This window comes from Genypterus blacodes, unplaced genomic scaffold (assembly GCF_046128005.1).
Source record: "Genypterus blacodes isolate CSIRO-AG114 ecotype Tasmania unplaced genomic scaffold, CSIRO-AGI_Gbla_v1 ptg000118l_1, whole genome shotgun sequence".
NCBI lineage: Eukaryota > Metazoa > Chordata > Actinopteri > Ophidiiformes > Ophidiidae > Genypterus > Genypterus blacodes.
Genome location: NW_027466921.1, coordinates 724,212 through 744,431, shown reverse-complemented (window position 1 = coordinate 744,431; position 20,220 = coordinate 724,212). Strand labels below are relative to the sequence as shown.

At 42.3% G+C, this 20,220-nt stretch overlaps 4 protein-coding genes and 1 long non-coding RNA gene across 5 annotated transcripts; 2 read left to right on the top strand and 3 right to left on the bottom strand.

Annotated features, from left to right (window-relative positions):
- Positions 1 to 64: 64 nt before the first annotated feature.
- Positions 65 to 2,004, bottom strand: hce2l1 (high choriolytic enzyme 2-like 1). The gene is made up of 8 exons (XM_076161969.1): positions 1,933 to 2,004; positions 1,791 to 1,842; positions 1,610 to 1,669; positions 1,369 to 1,521; positions 1,164 to 1,281; positions 874 to 1,052; positions 687 to 768; positions 65 to 593 (listed from the first exon to the last, which is right to left on the bottom strand). Exons 1-8 carry the CDS (start codon positions 2,002 to 2,004, stop codon positions 422 to 424), a joined length of 888 nt encoding a protein of 295 aa, XP_076018084.1. The 3' UTR covers positions 65 to 421.
- A 990-nt stretch (positions 2,005 to 2,994) lies between these two features.
- hce2l2 (high choriolytic enzyme 2-like 2) lies at positions 2,995 to 5,021 on the bottom strand. Its single transcript, XM_076161970.1, has 9 exons — positions 4,944 to 5,021; positions 4,823 to 4,841; positions 4,671 to 4,733; positions 4,439 to 4,594; positions 4,207 to 4,324; positions 3,729 to 3,907; positions 3,421 to 3,502; positions 3,204 to 3,328; positions 2,995 to 3,050 (listed from the first exon to the last, which is right to left on the bottom strand). The coding sequence occupies exons 1-9, from the start codon at positions 5,019 to 5,021 to the stop codon at positions 3,034 to 3,036; spliced, it is 837 nt and encodes a 278-aa protein (XP_076018085.1). The 3' UTR covers positions 2,995 to 3,033.
- Positions 5,022 to 5,568: 547 nt separating this feature from the next.
- On the top strand, positions 5,569 to 7,628 carry LOC143009932 (uncharacterized). Its single transcript, XR_012964742.1, has 5 exons — positions 5,569 to 5,685; positions 5,828 to 5,928; positions 7,001 to 7,138; positions 7,352 to 7,473; positions 7,551 to 7,628. It is a non-coding gene; the product is annotated as an uncharacterized LOC143009932 (long non-coding RNA).
- A 1,042-nt stretch (positions 7,629 to 8,670) lies between these two features.
- Positions 8,671 to 13,676, top strand: ankzf1 (ankyrin repeat and zinc finger peptidyl tRNA hydrolase 1). The gene is made up of 16 exons (XM_076161960.1): positions 8,671 to 8,788; positions 9,048 to 9,175; positions 9,254 to 9,372; positions 9,477 to 9,579; positions 9,678 to 9,889; positions 9,989 to 10,098; positions 10,215 to 10,368; positions 11,096 to 11,318; positions 11,414 to 11,503; positions 11,600 to 11,770; positions 11,917 to 12,042; positions 12,148 to 12,448; positions 12,547 to 12,658; positions 12,737 to 12,904; positions 12,988 to 13,058; positions 13,156 to 13,676. Exons 2-16 carry the CDS (start codon positions 9,058 to 9,060, stop codon positions 13,271 to 13,273), a joined length of 2,196 nt encoding a protein of 731 aa, XP_076018075.1. The 5' UTR covers positions 8,671 to 8,788; positions 9,048 to 9,057; the 3' UTR covers positions 13,274 to 13,676.
- A 58-nt stretch (positions 13,677 to 13,734) lies between these two features.
- On the bottom strand, positions 13,735 to 18,215 carry glb1l (galactosidase, beta 1-like). Its single transcript, XM_076161961.1, has 16 exons — positions 18,020 to 18,215; positions 17,389 to 17,558; positions 17,148 to 17,298; positions 16,947 to 17,007; positions 16,772 to 16,866; positions 16,503 to 16,683; positions 16,353 to 16,411; positions 16,142 to 16,263; positions 15,988 to 16,028; positions 15,779 to 15,897; positions 15,605 to 15,679; positions 15,431 to 15,520; positions 15,200 to 15,313; positions 14,882 to 15,013; positions 14,222 to 14,449; positions 13,735 to 14,102 (listed from the first exon to the last, which is right to left on the bottom strand). The coding sequence occupies exons 1-16, from the start codon at positions 18,110 to 18,112 to the stop codon at positions 13,899 to 13,901; spliced, it is 1,935 nt and encodes a 644-aa protein (XP_076018076.1). The 5' UTR covers positions 18,113 to 18,215; the 3' UTR covers positions 13,735 to 13,898.
- Between the last annotated feature and the right edge of the window lie 2,005 nt (positions 18,216 to 20,220).

Below are 20,220 nucleotides of genomic sequence, written 5' to 3'. Positions count from 1 at the left end.
ATCTGTTGCATTTTTATTTGAAGTGAGCAGAAGCAGAAAACAAGTCAGAGATCTGATGCGTTGATCTACTGAACCGGTGTGTAAACTTAAGGATACTTGTAGTATTATGAGAGGACAAATGCAACTGCTGCTCCTATATTTTAAATGACATTAACAAAACTGCAGACTAAAATACATAATAATACATCAGTGGAGTAATACATTTACTCAGTTGCTCATACAATCTACTCAGCCTGACCCGAGAGCACTGTTTGACCCAAAACAGTTCATCTATAGCTGTGAAAGCAGCAAAGCTCCAGATTCATTAGCAAACTGGTTTAGGTCATATATAAACACTGTGGATCCAGTTACTCCATTGCACCTACAGTTGGACAGTAGAGAGAATATTCAGTCCTTCATGTTGCGTGAACAACGTCATGTCTCAGTCAGATATCAGCCACGGGTAGTATAGGTTTGCAACGTCACCTCCACAGCTATACAGGATGTTTATTTTGTGGAGATCTAGAGCACTGGGTCCATCCCGCTGGCCAATGGGTGTGAAGGGATCTGGTTTAGGGATGATTGTTGGTCCGCCATCTTCAGAGAAGGCGTACCTGAATCAAGGGTGAACACAGATAGATATGATGTAGCAATGCGGAAGGAAAACATGGAAAATCTTTGCTGTGTCAACTGTAAGAGTAACTCACCTTCCATAATGCATGACAGAGTTGTAGTCATACGGACTGTTGAGGTTATTTGTCGCATGCTTTCTAAAGTTATGCATTTGCTCTGTTTAGACACAAATAAACAAAATGACTTGGTGAGATTTGGTGAGAAAAAGAACAAGCCAGTGACTTTCTGAGGTCATGTCAGGAGGCAATTGTTCATCCTAACCTCGCATGATGTTCTTCCACACAATCGTAACATGGTGATCTCGGTCTGAGCGAGACTGTTCATGTACAAATCCGAGAGCGTGCATTAACTCGTGAGCAGCCACTCCTGACCACATGCATCCTGGGGTTTGCAGCGACAGAGTCTGGCTTCCTCCAGTCTGCCCCAGAAACGACCAGCAGCTTGAGGTATAACACAGTAACGTGCGTCATTACAATGCAAAATTACCTCACATGAAGCCTATGTCTAAATAATCGAGAGGGGCAATACAAGTAAAAACCACATGCACTTACCCAAATCTAGGCTGAACATCCAGAAAGTTGGCTTCATGAGTGCGTGGAACAAATTTGACACAAGTTCCACTGGAGATATCTTGCATCCCTGTTTCTATGGTGATTCTGTCCATGTCGTCTATTGCGAAATACAAGCAAAGATGATGTCAGCTCAACTAAAAGTATGAGCTCTAAAAAAAACTACTTTAAGTCTGCAAATTCATACCATAGGCTGGGGACATGATGAAGGGCACATAAACAAATCCATCAACCGATTTAGGCCACAGACAGGCGTTGCCGGGGCAGGTGATAGCACTCCGTATGTAAGATTGGGCGATATCTCCCTCTCTGAATGTCAGTCCCCGGGGGGCTCGCACCCCTGGAGACATAAAAAATTTGATTGAGTTCAAAATGTAGCAAAATAACTGTAAATCCCCAGCATTATGTATCATTTACAGTCAACTTACTGTAGTTGACTTCCAATATCTGGTCCATTGCATTCATTTCGTCACGATCTGCGACTTCATCTAAATACAAAATAGTCGCAGTAGAAACATTTTACTTTCTTCCCCCAAAAATCTGAATTATCATTTAAAAAAACTTAAACATGCATGATTAAGTCAATTTAAAAAAACAACAAGAGCTCACCTGAGTATTTCCTTTTTAATCTTACTTTCCCTTCTTGTAGTCCAGTAGAATTCTGCAATCCAACAGTGAATTGCAATCAAATTTGGCAGCAAAGCATGACAAGATGAAAAGGGACATTTGAGCTAAAATATGAGTTACTGACCTGAACAGGAAGCGAGTACGTCTGGGTCAGCATGCCAAACAAGACACCCAGGAGAATGATGGTGGAGTGCATGGTTGTGTGTCTGACTGGTACCGATTTCTCTAAAACTCCCGAAATGAATTCCTCCACTTTCCCCGAATCTATATAGCCACATCTCCTCCTGTGCTCCGTACTGATTGGGCACATGTTCAGTGATGAATCATGATCGAGACCCTTCATCATCCAGCGTATGTAATTAACTCAAGTCCTCTGCAGATCCCTAACTGGTGGTCCTCTTGCTGACCTTGGCCTGTGCCCTGTACTTTGCCATGTGTAAGAATCAGCACTTTTAGGAATCAGACTCTTAGACTCTTAGGTGTGTTTTGCTGTCCAATTCGTTACAACTCAGCAGTTGCTACGGGGAGAATAACTGTCCGCCCCGTCTGACAGACCATCAATTTGTGTCTGACTGTGCAGGCAACCAGTGATTTCATGATAAACTAGTAGCGTCATGACAACAATAATTTATATCATATGTGTAAATATCAAAAACACAATTTAATCCGTCTCCAATATCCGTCTTTAATATCAAGGTTCCAATTTGAAAGGTGATGACCATGGAAATAATCGCTTGCATTGGCTGTTTATCAACTGTTTACCATGGTGTCTCGTCCTCTCTGCCATTAGATAGAAATTCATTCTCCTCCTCTACATCTACATTATCTTTGTTGTGATTATTTTATTTCAGTCTTTTTTCCTTATTTCAAACACTACATCTCATTTGAGTGTTTTGAGTCTCCCTTAATATAAATAATCTGCACAACGACTTTGTGCTATAAATACAAATACGTAAGATTAAGATAAGATTACTAGTTTACTGTTTCATACCAAGATAGCTTGAACTTTGTATCTTTAATTCAGTGATGAATGAAAACCTCTCTCTTCTGACTCTTTTTCCCGCCCACTCCCTTTCTCAGGGATTTATCATGTTTAAACAAAGATCATTGCATGTACACAGAGGAACTGCTGCTACAGAATTAAATTAATATTTATTGAAAAAAATGCTTTCAATGATTTCACATCATCCATCAGTAGCTCCTGTTACAGTTCAATTCAATTTGGTTAGTAATCCCTCTCACCTGAAGAGAGAAACAAAACGGAATCACATGTGACGTAAAGCAACATCTACACAATTACTTGATCATGTAAAACTTTTGATTTTTCATTTCAACAACTCAAATGCCAGAATTGTTACTAATTAGCTGTATGTTCAAGTATTGTTGGGTACCAACCACACTGATACATCTTGTTGATTTTCATCTTGTCAATGTGGCTGAGAGTGGATGCCTGGCCCAGCTTGATGTCCTTGCTGTTCTTAGGAATGATAGTTGGCTTCCCATCCTGAGAGTATGCATACCTAAATTTACACAGTACACACATGTGAGATACAGTTAGTGTAAGATAATAAGAAAAAAACTAATCTTTAATCTTGAACTTAGTTTAACTTACATTCCAAAGTGCATGATTGAGGAGTAGTCATAGGGCAGGTCCAGACTGTCTGTCTTAAATTTCTCAAAGTTCCTGAATCGATCTATTGGATATCAGAAAAGATATATCTTGATTTGAGAGCATACAGTGTGTCTGAATTTCGTTGGCAATTCTGATGATGTTCCACCATGTAAATCTATATACTGCATCTAATGTGCCTTTCAATAATTTATATCACAGTAAAGTTGACAAAGCTATTCTTCAATTTGCCATCTGCAGGGTTTTTTTTCACCCCAGTGTCCTTCCACTTCCCCCTCCTTTTTAATTACCCCTCCAAATGTTTGGCCACATCACTGTCACGTAGTTGTCTCGGTCAAAGCGCGACTGCTCGTGCACGAATCCCAGAGCATGCATGAACTCATGGGCAATAATGCCAACGCGGATGCAGTTCGGGGCTTGGAGAGATACAGTCTGTCTTCCACCGCGTGAACCAAGGTAGGACCAACACCTGGATAAACACACACACACAGAGACATGGCACATATCATTAGAACACATTTTGGGCAAGAGGCTACTTCACCGCAACAGAGGAGCAAAGCAGCGATCATTTGATAATGTTTGGAAGATTCTTTTGACTTAATGGTGATAAATCCAGTTCCATCCTGGTTTTGAAAAATTTTCAGCTAGTACTAGACAAAGACGTTATATGCATGTTTCATCACCAAAACAACTCTTTTTGCCAAAGGAGGATTATGCTTCACACTTTGAAACATAATTGGATCAGATTCTCCATGAAACAGCTCTCACCCTGACTTTGGCTGGATGTCAACGTAGTCACGCTGGTGAGTCCTGGGAACAAACCGCACACAGGTCCCTTTCTCCATGTTCTCCATCCCTTTCTTTATCATCTTCTCCTCCATGTCAGCTGGTTCAGACAGAACAGACGTATACATCATTGCTTGTAATGTCAACAGATCTAAAAAAGTATTCTTTTATAATGTGCTGTATGCGTTTGTGTCCATAACTTTAAAAGACTTACTGTACTCAGGTGAGAGTCTGTATGCAACATAAACATGTCCATCCACTGATTTAGACCAGAGGCAGCTCCGGGCAAAGCAGACTTTGCCGCGTCTTCCAGCTGATACAGCGATGTCTCCCTCCCTGAGACTGGTGGTGCCATCAATAATCCGGGTAGCTGAGACAGAAAGGAGAGAAGGTTTAGTCATTCCACTCTGAAAATGATGAAATCAAGTTAAATGCATGTAACCAACCTTGGAACTCGTTAGCTTTAATGATCTCATCCATTGCAGTCCCATCATCACGCTCCTCACGTTCTTAGAAAGAAGAGATGTAAGTCAGTGTATCGTTCTTTACTGCAGCATGACTATTTCAAAACTATAGATCTCTCACAAACCGGACCAACCTTTGTAATCTCTGGGGCCCTCTATTATGCCGAAAAAGGATTTCTAGAAAAGAGAAACAGAGAAAGTTGCATGTTGCTCCCAAATCTGTTAAAGTTGTAAAATCCCAATCCCACTCCAAACCCAGTCCCTGAGCGTTACCTGAGCGTCTACAGCCAAGAGACAGGTGGAAACCATGCACACCAGGATAATCCGCTCCATTGCTGCTGTCCAGGTAGGTCTGCAGTGATGCTATTTTACCTGCACTAACACCTAGCTTTATATGCGTCCCCTCTCTCTGTCCTGAGAAAACACCCATGATTATCTCTGCTAAATTACAGGGTCACTGTTATTTGTTTGTGAGTGAGTTTAATCCCCTAATTAGTTAGATTCTTTCATAAACAACAACTCCAACAGTAGGATAATGTGAGGTCTCACCGTTTGTAATAACAGCTTCAGTTCGATGACCATCTTTAACTGCAATGGTTTAATGTTTAGCATCGGTGTAGGCCAATTAAAGGCTTCACAGGTCTAAAACACATGGCTGGAGTGCTGTTTTCATTCTAGTGGCGCTTACATACTAGAGGTGGACATGCTGCTCATTCAAGATGATAGTAACGCTCTAAAAACAACAACATGTGTTTAAAATGTATAATCACAACTAATTATTATATAGCTCATTGTGCTGGAGAAAAAAAGGCCGCCCTGACCGGGGCTTGAACCCTCGACCCTAAGGTTAAAGCCTGACGCTCCAATGGAAGATGCAAGACCCATAGTCCTGATTGGTGGCTCATAGCAGGGCTGCATCAAACCCCGGTAAGATAAATAATAAAGTCATTGGCAAGACATTATGACTGTGTGTCCACTAATACAGAAGAATACAGAGGTAAGTAGCGTTAACTATTCGATAAATGGCTTTAAAGTAGCGACACGTTACATATAAACAAGTGAGCCACACTCCCTCGTGGCCGTTAGCTCCAGCTGATGCTAGGTGCTAACGTCACGTCTCCTCTAATGTCAAATTCCAGGAGCAAATCAAGTATTTGCTGCTCGCCATAGATGAATACAGTCGCAAAGTGGAGGACATGACCCAGGAGAGATCCCGTTTAAACGAGGAAGCCATACAATGGTAACGAGGCTGCTCAGGTCCCGTATGGTTCGATGGAGGGTTTGTAACACAAACTTTAACCTGTGTATCGCTTACAGCACCTGTGTGTGTCTCCAAAGTCCATGTTGCGTCTATAAATATAAACTACAAATATTACATTTAGCCGTTTTCTTGCTTTTTAATGCTGTATGAAAGACACCTTTGGGTGCATTACCGCCCCCTGTTGGACAGGAAAGAGTAATTCATGTGTTCACAGGGTCGAATTGTCTCAGGCTCTGTATCAGTGTAATTTAGTTGACTGGAATGTGTGTTTGCATGGGGTTATATAGTAATTTGAGCCTAATCGTGCACAAACAAGATTAAAGACACAATACATTTAAGGGAACATAGCTTTGACTTGAACATAGGCCCTAGGAATGACTAGGAACATTTGCCCACAGGTGTCGGTTTGTTTATTAGCAGGATCAATGAAATAGTTATGATCTGATTTTGGATAAACATAGTCATAGGACAGGGCATGGCTGAGGGAAAAGGTTGTTCAATTGTGGTGTTGGTCTGGATTTAGGGGTAGATATGTTTTCCGATATGCTGCCAAAAAGCAGTTAAGTTTAGAAGGGCACAGAAATAAAGATGTAACCTTACTAATACAGGCAAATTGTGCCTTTTTGTCTGACTCCGGATAATTATGATTTACCATGACAAATAAAGCAATTAAGTTATATTATTACTATGGTTGTTGTTTTTCCTCTTTCAGGTAGTGTATTATCAGACATAAACATATTTTTGTCTTGGCAGAGGTATGCACTGTGATGACCTTTTGTTTTTCCAATTGATCTACCATCTGTCCATTCAAGTCAAAAGGCCTGCCAACCCAGATTGTGCTCCACTCATTTGAAATGTAAAATTGCAATCCTCTTTTAAATTAGGACATCAACCTATAACTCATCCGTAAGGAGCTTTTATTCCTTACAAGATATCATAATTGACACACAACCAAAAATGTCCAGATGTAAATGTAATGAGGCGTCATATTTACACCTCTTGGATTTTGTGCAGCTCATAAATTTCTAATGAGACTTGCTTCTACTTGCAGTGCCATAGAAACTGAACAGAGAGTGGTAATGATGAAAGAAACAAGTGAAGTTGTTGATGTGCTGCAAGAACTGAATCATCTGCTGCAAGAGGAAAAGCAGCTTTCTGAAGAGCTGAAAGGACAAATCTCTGATGATAGGTATTGTGTGTGTGTGTGTGTGTGTGTGTGTGTGTGTGTGTGTGTGTGTGTGTGTGTGTGTGTGTGTGTGTGTGTGTGTGTGTGTGTGTGTGTGTGTGTGTGTGTGTGTGTGTGTGTGTGTGTGTGTGTGTGTGTGTGTGTGTGTGTGTGTGTGTGTGTGTGTGTGAGAATGCACAAAAGCACAAAACTGCACTTACATCCATTATGTTTCAGAGACCAAAGGACCGATTTACAGGAAAATGATGAGTGCGTCACAAACAAGATAAAAAGTCTCACTGCTCACATTTCTGAGGTGAAACAGACTCTGGCAGAGGCCAAGGCTCGTTACACAGCCGGTAAGGAAGGGAGCGTCTTCAGGGGGAAAACTCAATATATTTTATCTCTATAATATATATATTTTCTCTGTCCACAGCACAAGCTTTGATCTCTGCAACAACCAGGAAATCAAAGAGAAATCAAAGCAAACCAAAGTGAATCCCATGACTGTGTGTTTATTTTTTTAATGAAAATTTGATTTTATTGTTTGCTTGTGTTTCATTAGAATTAATAAAAATCTGTATTTAATTTTTGTTGCTGGAGTGCTTTTACTTGTCAGCCCATCAGGAAACCCTGCAGAGCAACTGCATCATTTAATGCTGTTTAAAAAGGCAACAACAGAAATATGTTGCAGTATATTTACCTATAAATAGAAATAAAGCAAAAATGCAGTAGTCCTGTTATCTAGGCACACAAAGCAGCAGTTGACTACTGTTCTTCGGTGAAGGGACTACACGCATACACCTACAGTACATGCACACGTTAAGAAATTAACATTTCCCTCAATTATTTTGATACATGGATTGCTGGCTTTTGTGCTGTATGAATAAAACCAAACCAGACACAGAAAAGCCTTTAGAAGATGCAATGCTGCACTATGGTAGATGACACTGAACAACACATGATCATGTATCATTACAAACAGCTTGTAACATCTTATTTAAACTAATAATGGTCATTACATTCAGGAAAACACTTTGTGTACATGACAAATAGTGAGTTGTGAATGTCACGGTGCCTTCTGTATTGTTTCCTTTGACTTGCAGTGGTTTAGTGGTCGTGATGACGTAACCCTTCAGACACGTGACTGCACGCAAAGCCAAAGAGTTCTTGATCAGTTCTCCCCATTAGCTTAGCCACGTCTCCTCGCTTCCCTAACTGTTTTCACCAGTAGATACGTGTCATTGGCTCAGAGTCTCTCTCACCTCTAGGCGAGGGTGTAGAAAAGTGTTTACTTAGTGGAAAACTGAATAGCCTCCAGTGCTGTAGCGTCATTTTGGAGAGACGGCGCCTTATTGTGACGCATAGCTGCGTCGCGCGTTGTTTTATTGCCCACCGACTTTCGACATCAGGGCGGGGAGTCCAGGAAGTAAACAAAACGTTGCACTACACTGGTTTCTACATTTTTGGCGCGTGGGGCGGGGTTTGGGGTAGGTTTACGTAGATTTATACGACGAAATCTTTTCGTCACGTGATAGCTATTGACCAATCTCGTCCTTGTCGAATCTCGGGTGGGGAAAGATGACTGTAGCGACACAAACCTGCTCTGGCTGTGCAGGGTTAGGGACAAGCTGTGGCTCCTACCGGTGTTGTGGTCCAAACATATGGTAAGTTGTGCTGTTGTTTTATGACGTTATTATGCTTAATTATTTATTAGTAACACACTCAGTGAATGTAGTTGAAGCTAAATATTAAAGCGAATAAATAGTCACTGCTCCACGTGTTCATAGTATATTTTGGGGAGCTAGTTTTTCATGCTGTTGACAGGTTAATTTGCTGACTTATTTTCACCCAACTGTTATTTTATTCTTACATCAGTACTGTTGAATATTAAGTAGTTAATGTTGGTTTATCTGTTTCGTTGCTATCAAAGAAATCCACCAATGACGACTTGCACAGACTTACGGTCTGTCTTTGACTTGTGCCACCACGATGAGGCTTTGATGGGACTGAGAGAAGTGACTTCTAGCCAGAGTCAAACAGTTTACATCCCTTCAGATGGTATGTACCCAGTGTAGTGTAATGTCTGTACACAAGATGATGCCATTAGTGTTCACACAGAGCATTATGTCCACTCAGATGGCGAGGAGGTGTGCCCAGAGGATGACGGACAGCAGGAGAACACTGTGGTCAGGGAGGTGTCGGAGAAGATGGTCTGCTCAGCCTGCAGATGCACCTTTATAAGCCGTGAGGAACAGGTGAGAAGGCAGTTAAATTAAGTCCCATCTTTGGTTCAACAGTAAGGACAGCTGATGTAATGAAGCCGTGTTGTTTTGCTACATATGTTGTTGTCGTCTCTCAGATGGAGCACTACAAGCTAGACTGGCATCGGTTCAACCTGAGACAAAAGATAGAAGGAATGCCGCCAGTCACAGTGGATGAGTTTGAGACGAAGACTGGAGCTGGTAAGGCATCTGCCCTTAATTCTCATCAGGAGTGGAGGACTGAAGGTGAAATGATTACAAAGAGCTGACTGATGTACTGTGTGTGTTTCCCTCAACAGGAGATATGTCGAGTATCTCAGGCTCAGAGTCCGACTCAGGCGAGGAGGACTCTGATAATGAACAGGCAGGAACAAACAGTGACATCACACGCACGGATAACGACAGCTCATCAGAATCTTGCTCTATCCCTCGCCGGAACTCCAGCAAAATAGTCTTCCAGAACTCAGCGGGAGAGCACCTAAGCATCTGCCGCTGCATCCTCCATGGGAAAGTAAGCATGCACATGTTACTGTACATGGCTGTGACTTACCTGTGATCAGTGTTAAGGGATCATGCGGCAAATTTGTGGTGTGTTTTTCTGATATCTTAGTCTGACGTGATGGAAGATGTGGGATCTGCCCTGAAGGCCATCAGTAAGAAGACTGTGTGGGTCATTCTTATGACAGGTGGGGGGCACTTTGCTGGTGCTGTATTCCAAGGGTGAGTGACGGGCTGTTCTGAATATTTCATGATGGCTATATTCATTTTTATATTTGTCTTGACATCCTAGCCCAGAGGTGAGCAAGGGCCAATGTTGATGTGTTTCTACATTCCAGAGAAGAAGTTCTTCAGCATAAGACTTTCCACCGATACACAGTGAGAGCAAAGCGAGGCACAGCTCAAGGACTCAGAGATGCTCAGAACCGCAGCCACGCACCCAAATCAGCAGGGGCGGCTCTGAGGCGATACAACGAGGCAGCGCTAGTCAAGGCAAGATACAACTTGATGATGTTGTCTCAGCGATGATATCATTCATTTATAAAGCTCCAATAAAATCGACAACTTGTGCAAGCTGGTAGTTTTTAAATATACATAATACTGATGCACATAATCCCATTGAGGGGTTTCAGCAGAGTTTAATTCCTTCTGATGCTGATACTGATAAAAGTTTAATCTTCCTCCAAGAGCTCCTGAGCTTGTGAGAATGTGTTTTAGACATATTCCACATGTCCACCAGGAATAAACTCAAATAGAATAAAAACTTGGGGAAAAAAAGCTATAACTAAATAATAATAAGCTTTATTTATAGAGCACAGTTAGAAAGTGCTTTTTAGCAAAACAAGGAATTTGGATGAATCAATATATTACTCTAATGTTTTAACTTAGCCTGCTAGGCACCGAACCCTCAATTGCTCCCCCCTCTGTGAAGGGTGGTAATATAATGTAAGTCGCTTTGGATAAAAGCGTCTGCCAAATGATCGTAATGTAATGTAAAAATGTAATGCTATCAACAACTCACCAAGGCTTTAGCTGCTGTTTTAACATTTGTAGGTAATATTGTCAGATTAAGTGTATGAGCATATTAATGGAGCTCTACAGTCACAAAATCCATGTAAAGAATGCCGCAACATCCTCATCTCATTCATAAGATGAGCTGCTTCTCCTCTTGCACCTCTCTTGCACATTCATACGTCAATAGTTGTGTTGCCTTTTGCAGGACATTCAGGACCTCCTGGGGAGCTGGGCTGAACACGTGAGCGAGGCCTCTGCCATCTTCATACGAGCCCCCAGTTATAATAAAACTATCTTTTTTAGTGGTAACGCAGCTCCGCTCGAAAAGAAAGACCCCAGGATCCGCACGCTGCCCTTCGCCACGCGCCGAGCGACGTTTCGAGAGGTAAAGAGAGTACATAAGGTACTTTCCACCGTTCATGTTTATGGTAAGATTAGTTATATAGTTGGCACAATAACATGTTTACTCACTTGTGTGCAGCCAGGGTGAAATTAATAGTGTGGAGGTAATGTCTTCATACAGGGAAAGACACAGACATCACTGCACTCTTCAGTCCATCGAAGAAGGCCTGGAAGAAAAACATCAAGACTGCAACACAAAATGAGCCTGAGGGTGAGTGTATCAGTTTTTAGTCTCACTGAATTGTCTGAATGCTTATTGGGGGGGACTTCATTGTTGTTTACAGTGTGCTCCCTTTTTTGTTATCAGTTGTAGATGATCAACATAGTAGTTCAAGTGAGGAGGACGGTGTTGAGATCCACCTAGAGACAGTGGAGATGACGTTAGGGACCCTGGACCTAAGGGAGTTTGAAATCCAGCCCTCACAAAATAGGAAGAGGAGGAGGAGGAAGAAGGAGAAAAGCAAACTGCAAAATGAGGGTGAGTCTGGCTCAGGTTGTCACGATATGCAGCAGGTGTCAAAAGCTCACTGAATGTGTAATGTGTGTTATTAAAGTCCAAGTAATGCATATTTATGTTCTGGAAATCCTGCAAAGTTCACAACGTTTCACATCCTTCTGTTACAGAGCTGAATACAATGGAAGCAAATGACGAAGAGGGGGTAGAAGAGGCTACACCTGCAGAAGATCCTCCTAAGGAGACACAATCAAAGAACAGAAAGAAGAAGGCACAGATTAAGAAGCAGATAGATGGTGAGATGGTGCTGTGTGTTTTTTTCCTGTTGCATCATTGATCACCTCTGTCAGCCACGGGTTCACGACTAAACCACTCAAATAATTTTGTCTTTGTTGCTGTAGAAACTGTGGATGAGTCTTGGGAGTACAGCCTGAGGGATGCACTCTTCACCGCCTGTAAAGTTGGAGACATGGCCCTCCTTTGTGAACTTCTTCACCTCCCTGTGGAGACCTCAGAGTGTCCACAGGAGTTGGGCAGTCACATAGTTTGTGAACAGCAGCCTCCTGATGACCCAAGTCCTCTGATTTTCCTCAACAAGCCCATAGACTCATCGGGGTTCACTCTGCTGCATGTGGCCGCTGCAGCTGCACAGAAGGTAGTGGTCAGGCTGCTGATGGATGTAGGAGCAGATCCAGCCTGCAGGTATGATGGATAGTAAAGGGAAGTGAAATAACAATGTCATAAATCGCAGCAGAGGATTTGAACTTGTGTAATATCATTTCTGCAATATTCCTTCACAGGGATATTAAAGGTCAGACTCCATATATTGTTGCCCCGGACAAGGACACTAGGAATGTGTTTCGGAAATACATGGGAGAGAATCCTGAGAAATATAACTACGTCAAGGCACAGGTGAGCAGCTTTCCATCAATGCTTGCTGATTCATAACACAAATAGCTGACACTTAAGAGCTGACGTGTGCAACCTAAGGTCCCCGGGCCGCTCACGGCAGAGATCGAGTCCAAGAAGTCGGACAAGAAGAAGGCGCAGAAGGCCGTGAAGAAGCAGCGAGAAAAGGAGCAGAAGGAGGAGAGGCGGAAACAGGAGCTGGAGGAAGAGGAGAAGAAGAGGTTTGCTTCTCTCACCGACAGAGAAAAGGTGTGTTCATGTGTCGATCTCTGAAATTAACAGGCTGGTTCTTTTGTTTGAAATATTAAGGAATGTTTGCTTTTTGGTCACAGAGAGCTTTGGCAGCAGAGAGGAGGTTAGCAGACCAGGTAGCTGCAAGTGGAGTGAACCTCTCTAACATCAAGTAAGTAATCCTCATCTCCCAAAACTTGGTCATGATGTCAACTACAACCTGTGATGTATGTAATGTACTGTATATGTGATTTTCTCTTTGTCACCAGGAGATGCTGGACGTGTGGGGACTCTCTGCTCGGGAAGATCCCATTCCAGTACCTGGAATATTCCTTCTGCACTCCTCGTTGCGTCCAAGAGCACAGAAAAGGCCACACCAAGAGTTAACAGCCCTGTAGAGAATGGTCTGACTGAAGTGACCTCAGTGACACTCCAGTTAGTCACACACAGGTTTTATATGGTATTGATCATTATGTTCACTCAAAGTCTTAAGTGAAGTATATGAGGAGTCTGTCCATTGTAGAAATGCATGGTGGCTTATTCCAAATATCGTTTAGTATCATTCAAGTTGCCATATGATTTGTTGAGGTTGTGTGAAAGGGGTGGAGTCTTACCTGGGTTGTGCTTCCTCTTTCATCTCTGAAGATTGTTTGGTCAATATGTGAGTTTTATTACTGCAGATGATGTCGGATATTTCAATCCAAAAACTGCATTGACTGGGTGCATACATCAATACACTATAATATCATTTCATAATTTATTCACAACAAAAACATGTGAAAAAGTATATAAAAATGAATTTTCAATAAAAATGAAACTCACAGTGGTCAGTCTTTTTTCTTAAGGCCTCTATAAAACCTCCAAACTGTTGGCTTTACAAAATGATTGGCTCACTGTTTGACCTTGAACCTGCGGGCTTTAGAAGTTTACGCTTGATGACTTTGATTGATACTGAAATACAGTGCAATGATTTGGTTTGTGCGTGTGTGTGGGTTATGTTCCCCTCGCTCTGTCAAGACTTTTCTGCAGTGCCGTTGAGCTGAGGACGGTCCATGAAGAGAACCCTCAAGTATATAGGGGCCCTCTCCAGCTCCAGCACTGTGATGTTGTTGGGCTCGGTGGTGCTGATCAGAGGTCCAGGGACGTACAGAGTTTGCTGAGGGCCCCTGGCAGGCCAGTACCGTCCCAGGTTTACACCATTGATCCACACCTGACCCTGAGGGGGAGGAAACATGCATAACTCTATATCTAAATATCAATTTCCTGTGTTTCCTATGGATGGGCGGTTCATTGTGTTAGAACTGTGCCACAACATGAAAAAGATTCAGCATTCACCTTTGTCCAGTGATAGAGCCTGAGGAAGGTGTCCCATGCCAGACCGTTGGGTGGTAAGGTCCCCATGTAGAAGGTTGGCCCTGCTGAAGGTTCTTTCTGGGGAACAGGGAGGGAGTGTTGCCTGCCTGAATGAGGCCATCCAGCAGCAATCGCTCCATCAATGCCCAGAGGGTAGATCTTCCAGTCAGTCAACACATCTCTGCCCAGGATGAGGTTGCTCAGGATGCCCTGTAGTGCACATACAGATAGCCAAGAAGCACCTTCACTCTGTGTATTGAGCTTAAACTTCAGTATTTGAGTGTTGGTTACCTTTCTTTTTAAAAATTCTTATTAAAACTATACTGAATGTATTATTTGAGCTTAAAATCTTTGCACATGTTGGCTTGTTATGAACCTATTTCCATGAAACCTGGTGAGCAAAGTCATGGACATGATCCAGGGGAGAGCCCAAGTTTGGCACCAGTTGACCTGATGATCGCGCTGTACTACATTAACTATTTGGGTGTATCCTGGATTTGTTGGGTCTATCACATGCTATCACATTAGATTGTTTTTATGTTTTATGCTAAAACAGTTGCACCCAAAGCACTTATTCTATCTACATTTGTACAGGAAAGGAAGTAACTATTTCCTCTGTAGGATCACATTCAGTTCCCTTGCCTTGTAGTCGTTGATCTTGCTGCCAAAGTTAACCCTGCCCATGTTCTCAACTATGATGTCAATAATGTCTCCTTGCTTTCCGGTGACGTTCATCACCAGGGCAGTGTCTCTCTGCAGCAGGCCCTGGAAAACCTGTTAGATGCACAATGTTACTCAAGAGGATTAACAAAACAAAAAAATTAATGGAACGATTGCAACATGCCATTCTAAACCAATTAATAGTCTGAAATTGTTCTAATGGTGTCATAACTGTTAAATTTCCAATACCTGGGCTGGGAGTGACTGGTTAGACAACAACAGTTCATTGTGAGTGCTTACCCCATTGACAGACACATATGCACGGTCATGAACCCCATTCAGTGGAGAGATGAGGGGCGTGGGCTCAGCCAGCTCCCTGGGCAGAGTGGTCCGATACAGCATGTATCCATAGTACTGAACACAATAGACATGACAGCTTGTGGGCACAATAGTCTGGAAGTTCTCCACGTTTCAAGAGGCTTACCGCCACTGCAACACTGTTTCCCTTTCTGCCACCAGACAAACACAAACCTGTTTCATCTCTTCAAATGTCAGAGGATACTGGGACAAGACGGGTCCTGTGGGTGAGATGGTGTCCAACAGACCACTGATGTTGCCGACCTGCAAAGGTGTAAGTTAACAGGTGATGTCAGAGGTGACCACTACCACAGCTGGTAGCTCTAGATTTTAACAGGGAGATTCTACCTTTGTCAGAGTCACAAAGCCGTAGGCGAATTTAGGAGTTGCTGGCGGCATGGGGCCAAGTGGAATATCCCTAAACTGTAAAGAAACCATAACAATACAGGAAGCCTTTAAGCAAGAAACGTGCATGTGTTATGAGGCCAAAACAACCTTACTGGGTGGTTCAACCAGTGGTACCTGCTTAATGACATCTCTGATGGCCAACAGCTTCTCTGTGGGGTCTCCGGCTTCAGACAGTGGGGCGTCGTAATCATAACTTGTCACCACTGAGCGGAATCCGTTGTCATGATCAGCACCTTTGAGGAGATCACAGACTGTCAAAGGGGATTGGGTTTATCACCATATGAACCATGAATAAATCTTAGGATGATTACAAATAGCTTTACCATTCCAGTATCCAAAGTTAGTACCTCCTTCAAACATGTACCTGAGATGATACAGAGGTGGAGCATACATGGGGATTTGAGTGAAATCTGTTAAATGACTTAATGTAAATCTGTGAATTAGACAGATAACTTTGATTCTGAAATGAGAACGTACATGTTGACGTTGGCCCCAATGGCTAGCATGTGTCCTAGCATTCTGGTGACGTTCTGAGTGTTAACCGCAGCATGCCAATCTCCCCAGTGGTCCAACCATCCAGTGTAGAACTCTGAGTTCACCTGTACAGACAAAAACATCACATCAAATGTTTTACACAGTATAATAATGTAATTTACTCCTGTGACTTGGGATAATTAGTGTAACTAACCAGAGGGCCTCGAGGCTCAAACCTTCTTTGACGCTTGAAGGCTTCAGTTATGTTGGTGTCTGAGTGACAGAATAAAGGTCACAGTGAGTTTCTCCACGAATAACCTCATAACATTCAACGCTACCTTCTCCACTCTTCACAAAATCCCACCTGTGCCAAAATCCACAGTAGCATACAGTCCTTCCAGAGACCCGCAAGTCATTTCCTTGTCCGTGTTTCCATCAGTGGTGAACAGAACTGTGGTTTTACCCAGGAAGAAGTGGAACAGAGTCTGGAGTTGGCGCATGTAGTTGTAGTCACAAGCAAAGTAACTCCCGTATTCGTTCTCAACCTGTAGTTAAGGAGGACAGTAAACTGAATCCACATTCACATCTCAACTGTTCTTGTACAAACTCATGGGTGCCATCTTAGTGTTCTACCTGGACAGTAATGATGTTGCCCCCATTGGTATATAGCCAGGGCTTCACTTTAGGGAGGAGAACAGCCAGCCAGTTGCTGACTGCTTGTGAATAATCTGGAGCAGAAGACAAAAACATCATTCTGCAAAATGCATTTAAAACAAAAGTGACACAGCCACAAAGGAACATGGTTCACCTGGGTCAGAAGAGCGAAGTATGATGTTGGGTTTCTGAAGCAGCCACGCAGGCAGGCCACCCTGGGGATGCAGGATAACACCGCACCGTCAGTACCCACAAACATTCAAATCAGGATTTGTATTTTCCTCAGGATTATTATGTGCCAGGTAGAAACTTCACAAATTATACAGATAAAAATTGCATGTATTAAGCTGCTCACCATTTCCCATTCTGCACATATGTAAGGTCCCGGACGCAGGATGACCAGGAGTCCCGTCTGATTGGCCAGGTCCAAGAAATGCACCAAGTCTCTATCCCCTGTGAAACTGTACACCCCCTGGACTGACTCATGAAAGTTCCACGGCACGTATCTGTGAGGAGGCAGAGTTAATGTACACGCAGAGATATTGTAGCAAAAAATATTATGATAAAGGCAAATGTATGTGAAGTGTTGGTCTTACACTTGGACGGCATTGAGCCCAGCCATGTACATCTTTAGGAGCCGGTCCCTCCAGTAGTACTGTGGGATTCTGGAGTAATGAATACTGCCTGAGATGTACTGGAAAGGCTTCCCGTCTTTGAGAAAACAGTTGTTTGTGTAGTCTATCGAAAATGATCTTTCTCCAGAAACCTGCAAGAGAGGCACGGCAGCCATTACTGGTATAATTGGAAAGGCATATTTATCTGGCACAAGTTGACCTTTCATTAATTTGTCCATTATTTAATTGATGTCTATGTCACATGCAAGGACAGTGTTTACACAATATCCACTACAAAAGAGAGAACATACAACTGCTACTACTTCATTACTAGTAGTTGTTCTAATACTAGTATTAAGTAGTAACAGTCAGAAACAGTAGTGATAATAGTGAAGTTTCAAAGTCAGAGGGATACAGAATTGTTGTAGTACAGCAGCGTCAGTAGTGGTAGTATTCCTGTAGTATTTCAAACTTTCATAGTATATAATTAAACAAAATGATAATACAGACACGTTTGTCGCGTTGATCACATTGATCTCATTTTTCCTCATCGTACCACAGTATCAGAAATAAGTTAATAAGTTTAAAGTTAACTTGTGAGTTTTAGTCTTACCAAGGCTCCATTGAAAGCTAAACAGACGAGGCTCACAACTCCGAGCAGCACGATGTTCATCGCCATGTCGGCTGGATTCCTGCGAGGCGACATGTAAATAATTACTTCATAACTCTTGTGTACACCTCCATGTTTGTTGTTACGGATGAGATTGATTCAACTGCGCGTGGAAAAGGAAACACTATCACAAGACAACATCAGACCCCTGTCACGTGACCGTCACTTACCTACCGGGTCCTAAACCATGTCGATTTACTTGTTTTGGGGACGTTTACGGTAACAGCTGACTTGATCAAAATCCCCACCAACGACTAAAAGCAATAATAATCTAAAAGCAAAAACGTCGTTGCCGAGTGCCGGGTTTGTCGGGTGCCGGGTTTAAAATCCCGACACCCGACGCGCCAGACGCGCTGGTGGTTTCGGACGGTGGGCCCGGTGGCCGGAAATAATCAAACAGCAAAAACTTGTCCGTGATTTTCACCGGCAAGTGTGCAAACAACGGACGTTCCCGGCGCGCAAAACCGGGAACCAGGAACGTCCATTGCCGGCACACCTTTTTGCTTTTAGATTATTCCCCCCTGGAGTAGCTCTGCGTCCCCCCTGGAGGTCGTGGCCCCCACTTTGAGAACCACTGGATTAAAGTATGAATGAATGCATTAATGAATGAATGAATTTGAAATAATCATCATACAAGTTTAATCACTGAGCCATTACAGAATATAACTGTTGCGCGTAAAGGATCCATTATCATCCGTTATGATCTATATTCAGTGACAGCAACATTTTGCATTAATACTCAAAACACTTCAATGAATTATTTCTCAACACTTATCACTTTTATTACAGCACACGTGAAAACAACAGGCTTTTGGGGATTTCTATGGGATTGTGAGTTGGTGGTTTATTGGTGAGATAGATAGATAGCTAGAAGTCTTGTTTACAATTTAACCACTAGATGTCAGTGTTGACTATATCATTCATCTTCATTTCAAATTTGATGGTCAAACCTCCCATGTTTCACTCAAAACAATTGTTTAGGCAAATCAAGAATCCTGTCAGCAGGGGAAAACATCATTTAATAAGAATAATAAAGTCCACAATGACAGTCATTTGATGAAAGTAGGCGTATGTGTTACCTCTGTACTTCATTTGGTCTCTGTTCTGTGTCTGGCTTTCTTTCTTTCTTCTATGCTTTCTTTTTTACATCTTTAATATTATATTTGTAATCATTTATTGTAAATGGCACTACATGGCAGCTGAAAACCTCTATGAGAATCTTTGGTGATATGAGATAAGAGTCTAGAAACTTACTAAAACATCAGATCAAAGGCAAACTAGCTCTTTATAAAAGGGAGAGGTTTTTAAACGCAACATTAAACGCAACAGCAGGGAAGAGAATCAAAACAAGCCTAGCCTTATTTAGTCACTGTTCACTGATATGATCGTGGGTTATTACGAATTCAAACAGTTCAATATAATTCTTCCTCTGTTTATCTCTGCTGTGTAAGCACAAAGCAGTCAATCCTGGTATGTGTGTTAATATAGTTTGTATCTGGGTTATTCTGTTATCATATGGTAAAACACACACGCAGACACTTTTAGAGATGCTTTTACTCTTTTCGTTTTTGACTCCTACCCCCCACGATAGTAATGACTGCCAATTCACTAATCTCATTTCCTGCACTGCCTCTTTATTCATCAATGTCCATTTAAGGAGTTTGCCTGGAAGATGGGTGCTCACAATTGCTAATGGGAACTGATCTCAACTGTAGATAAGACAAATGTTCCTGCACTCTGACTCATTATCCTACTGTCAGACACAGTTAATTGTCCCGGGAAAGAGAGAAGGAGGACATACACTGGGCTTGTAATTTAGTTATGAGCCTGATGGTGTCTAATGAAAGCTTGTCAATATTTCAGTTTTAAAGAGTCTGAGCTCGTGGAAAATGGCTGTTCAAACCACAAAGACACCCAGCGACTGGCTATTGCACTGGGGAAGGCACTGCTTGCTGTAAAATGAGAGTGGAAATCTTTCCGCTAGGCTTTTTATTTTATTATTTCTCATTATATTTCAGCTGCAGACACAGTCAAGCTGTAACATCAGGCCAGACAGAGGTACACAATAGACCTGCCTACTATCTTTACATAGTGGGGGCTACCCCAATAATGACGGGAGACACAGGAAACACATACACCACGGG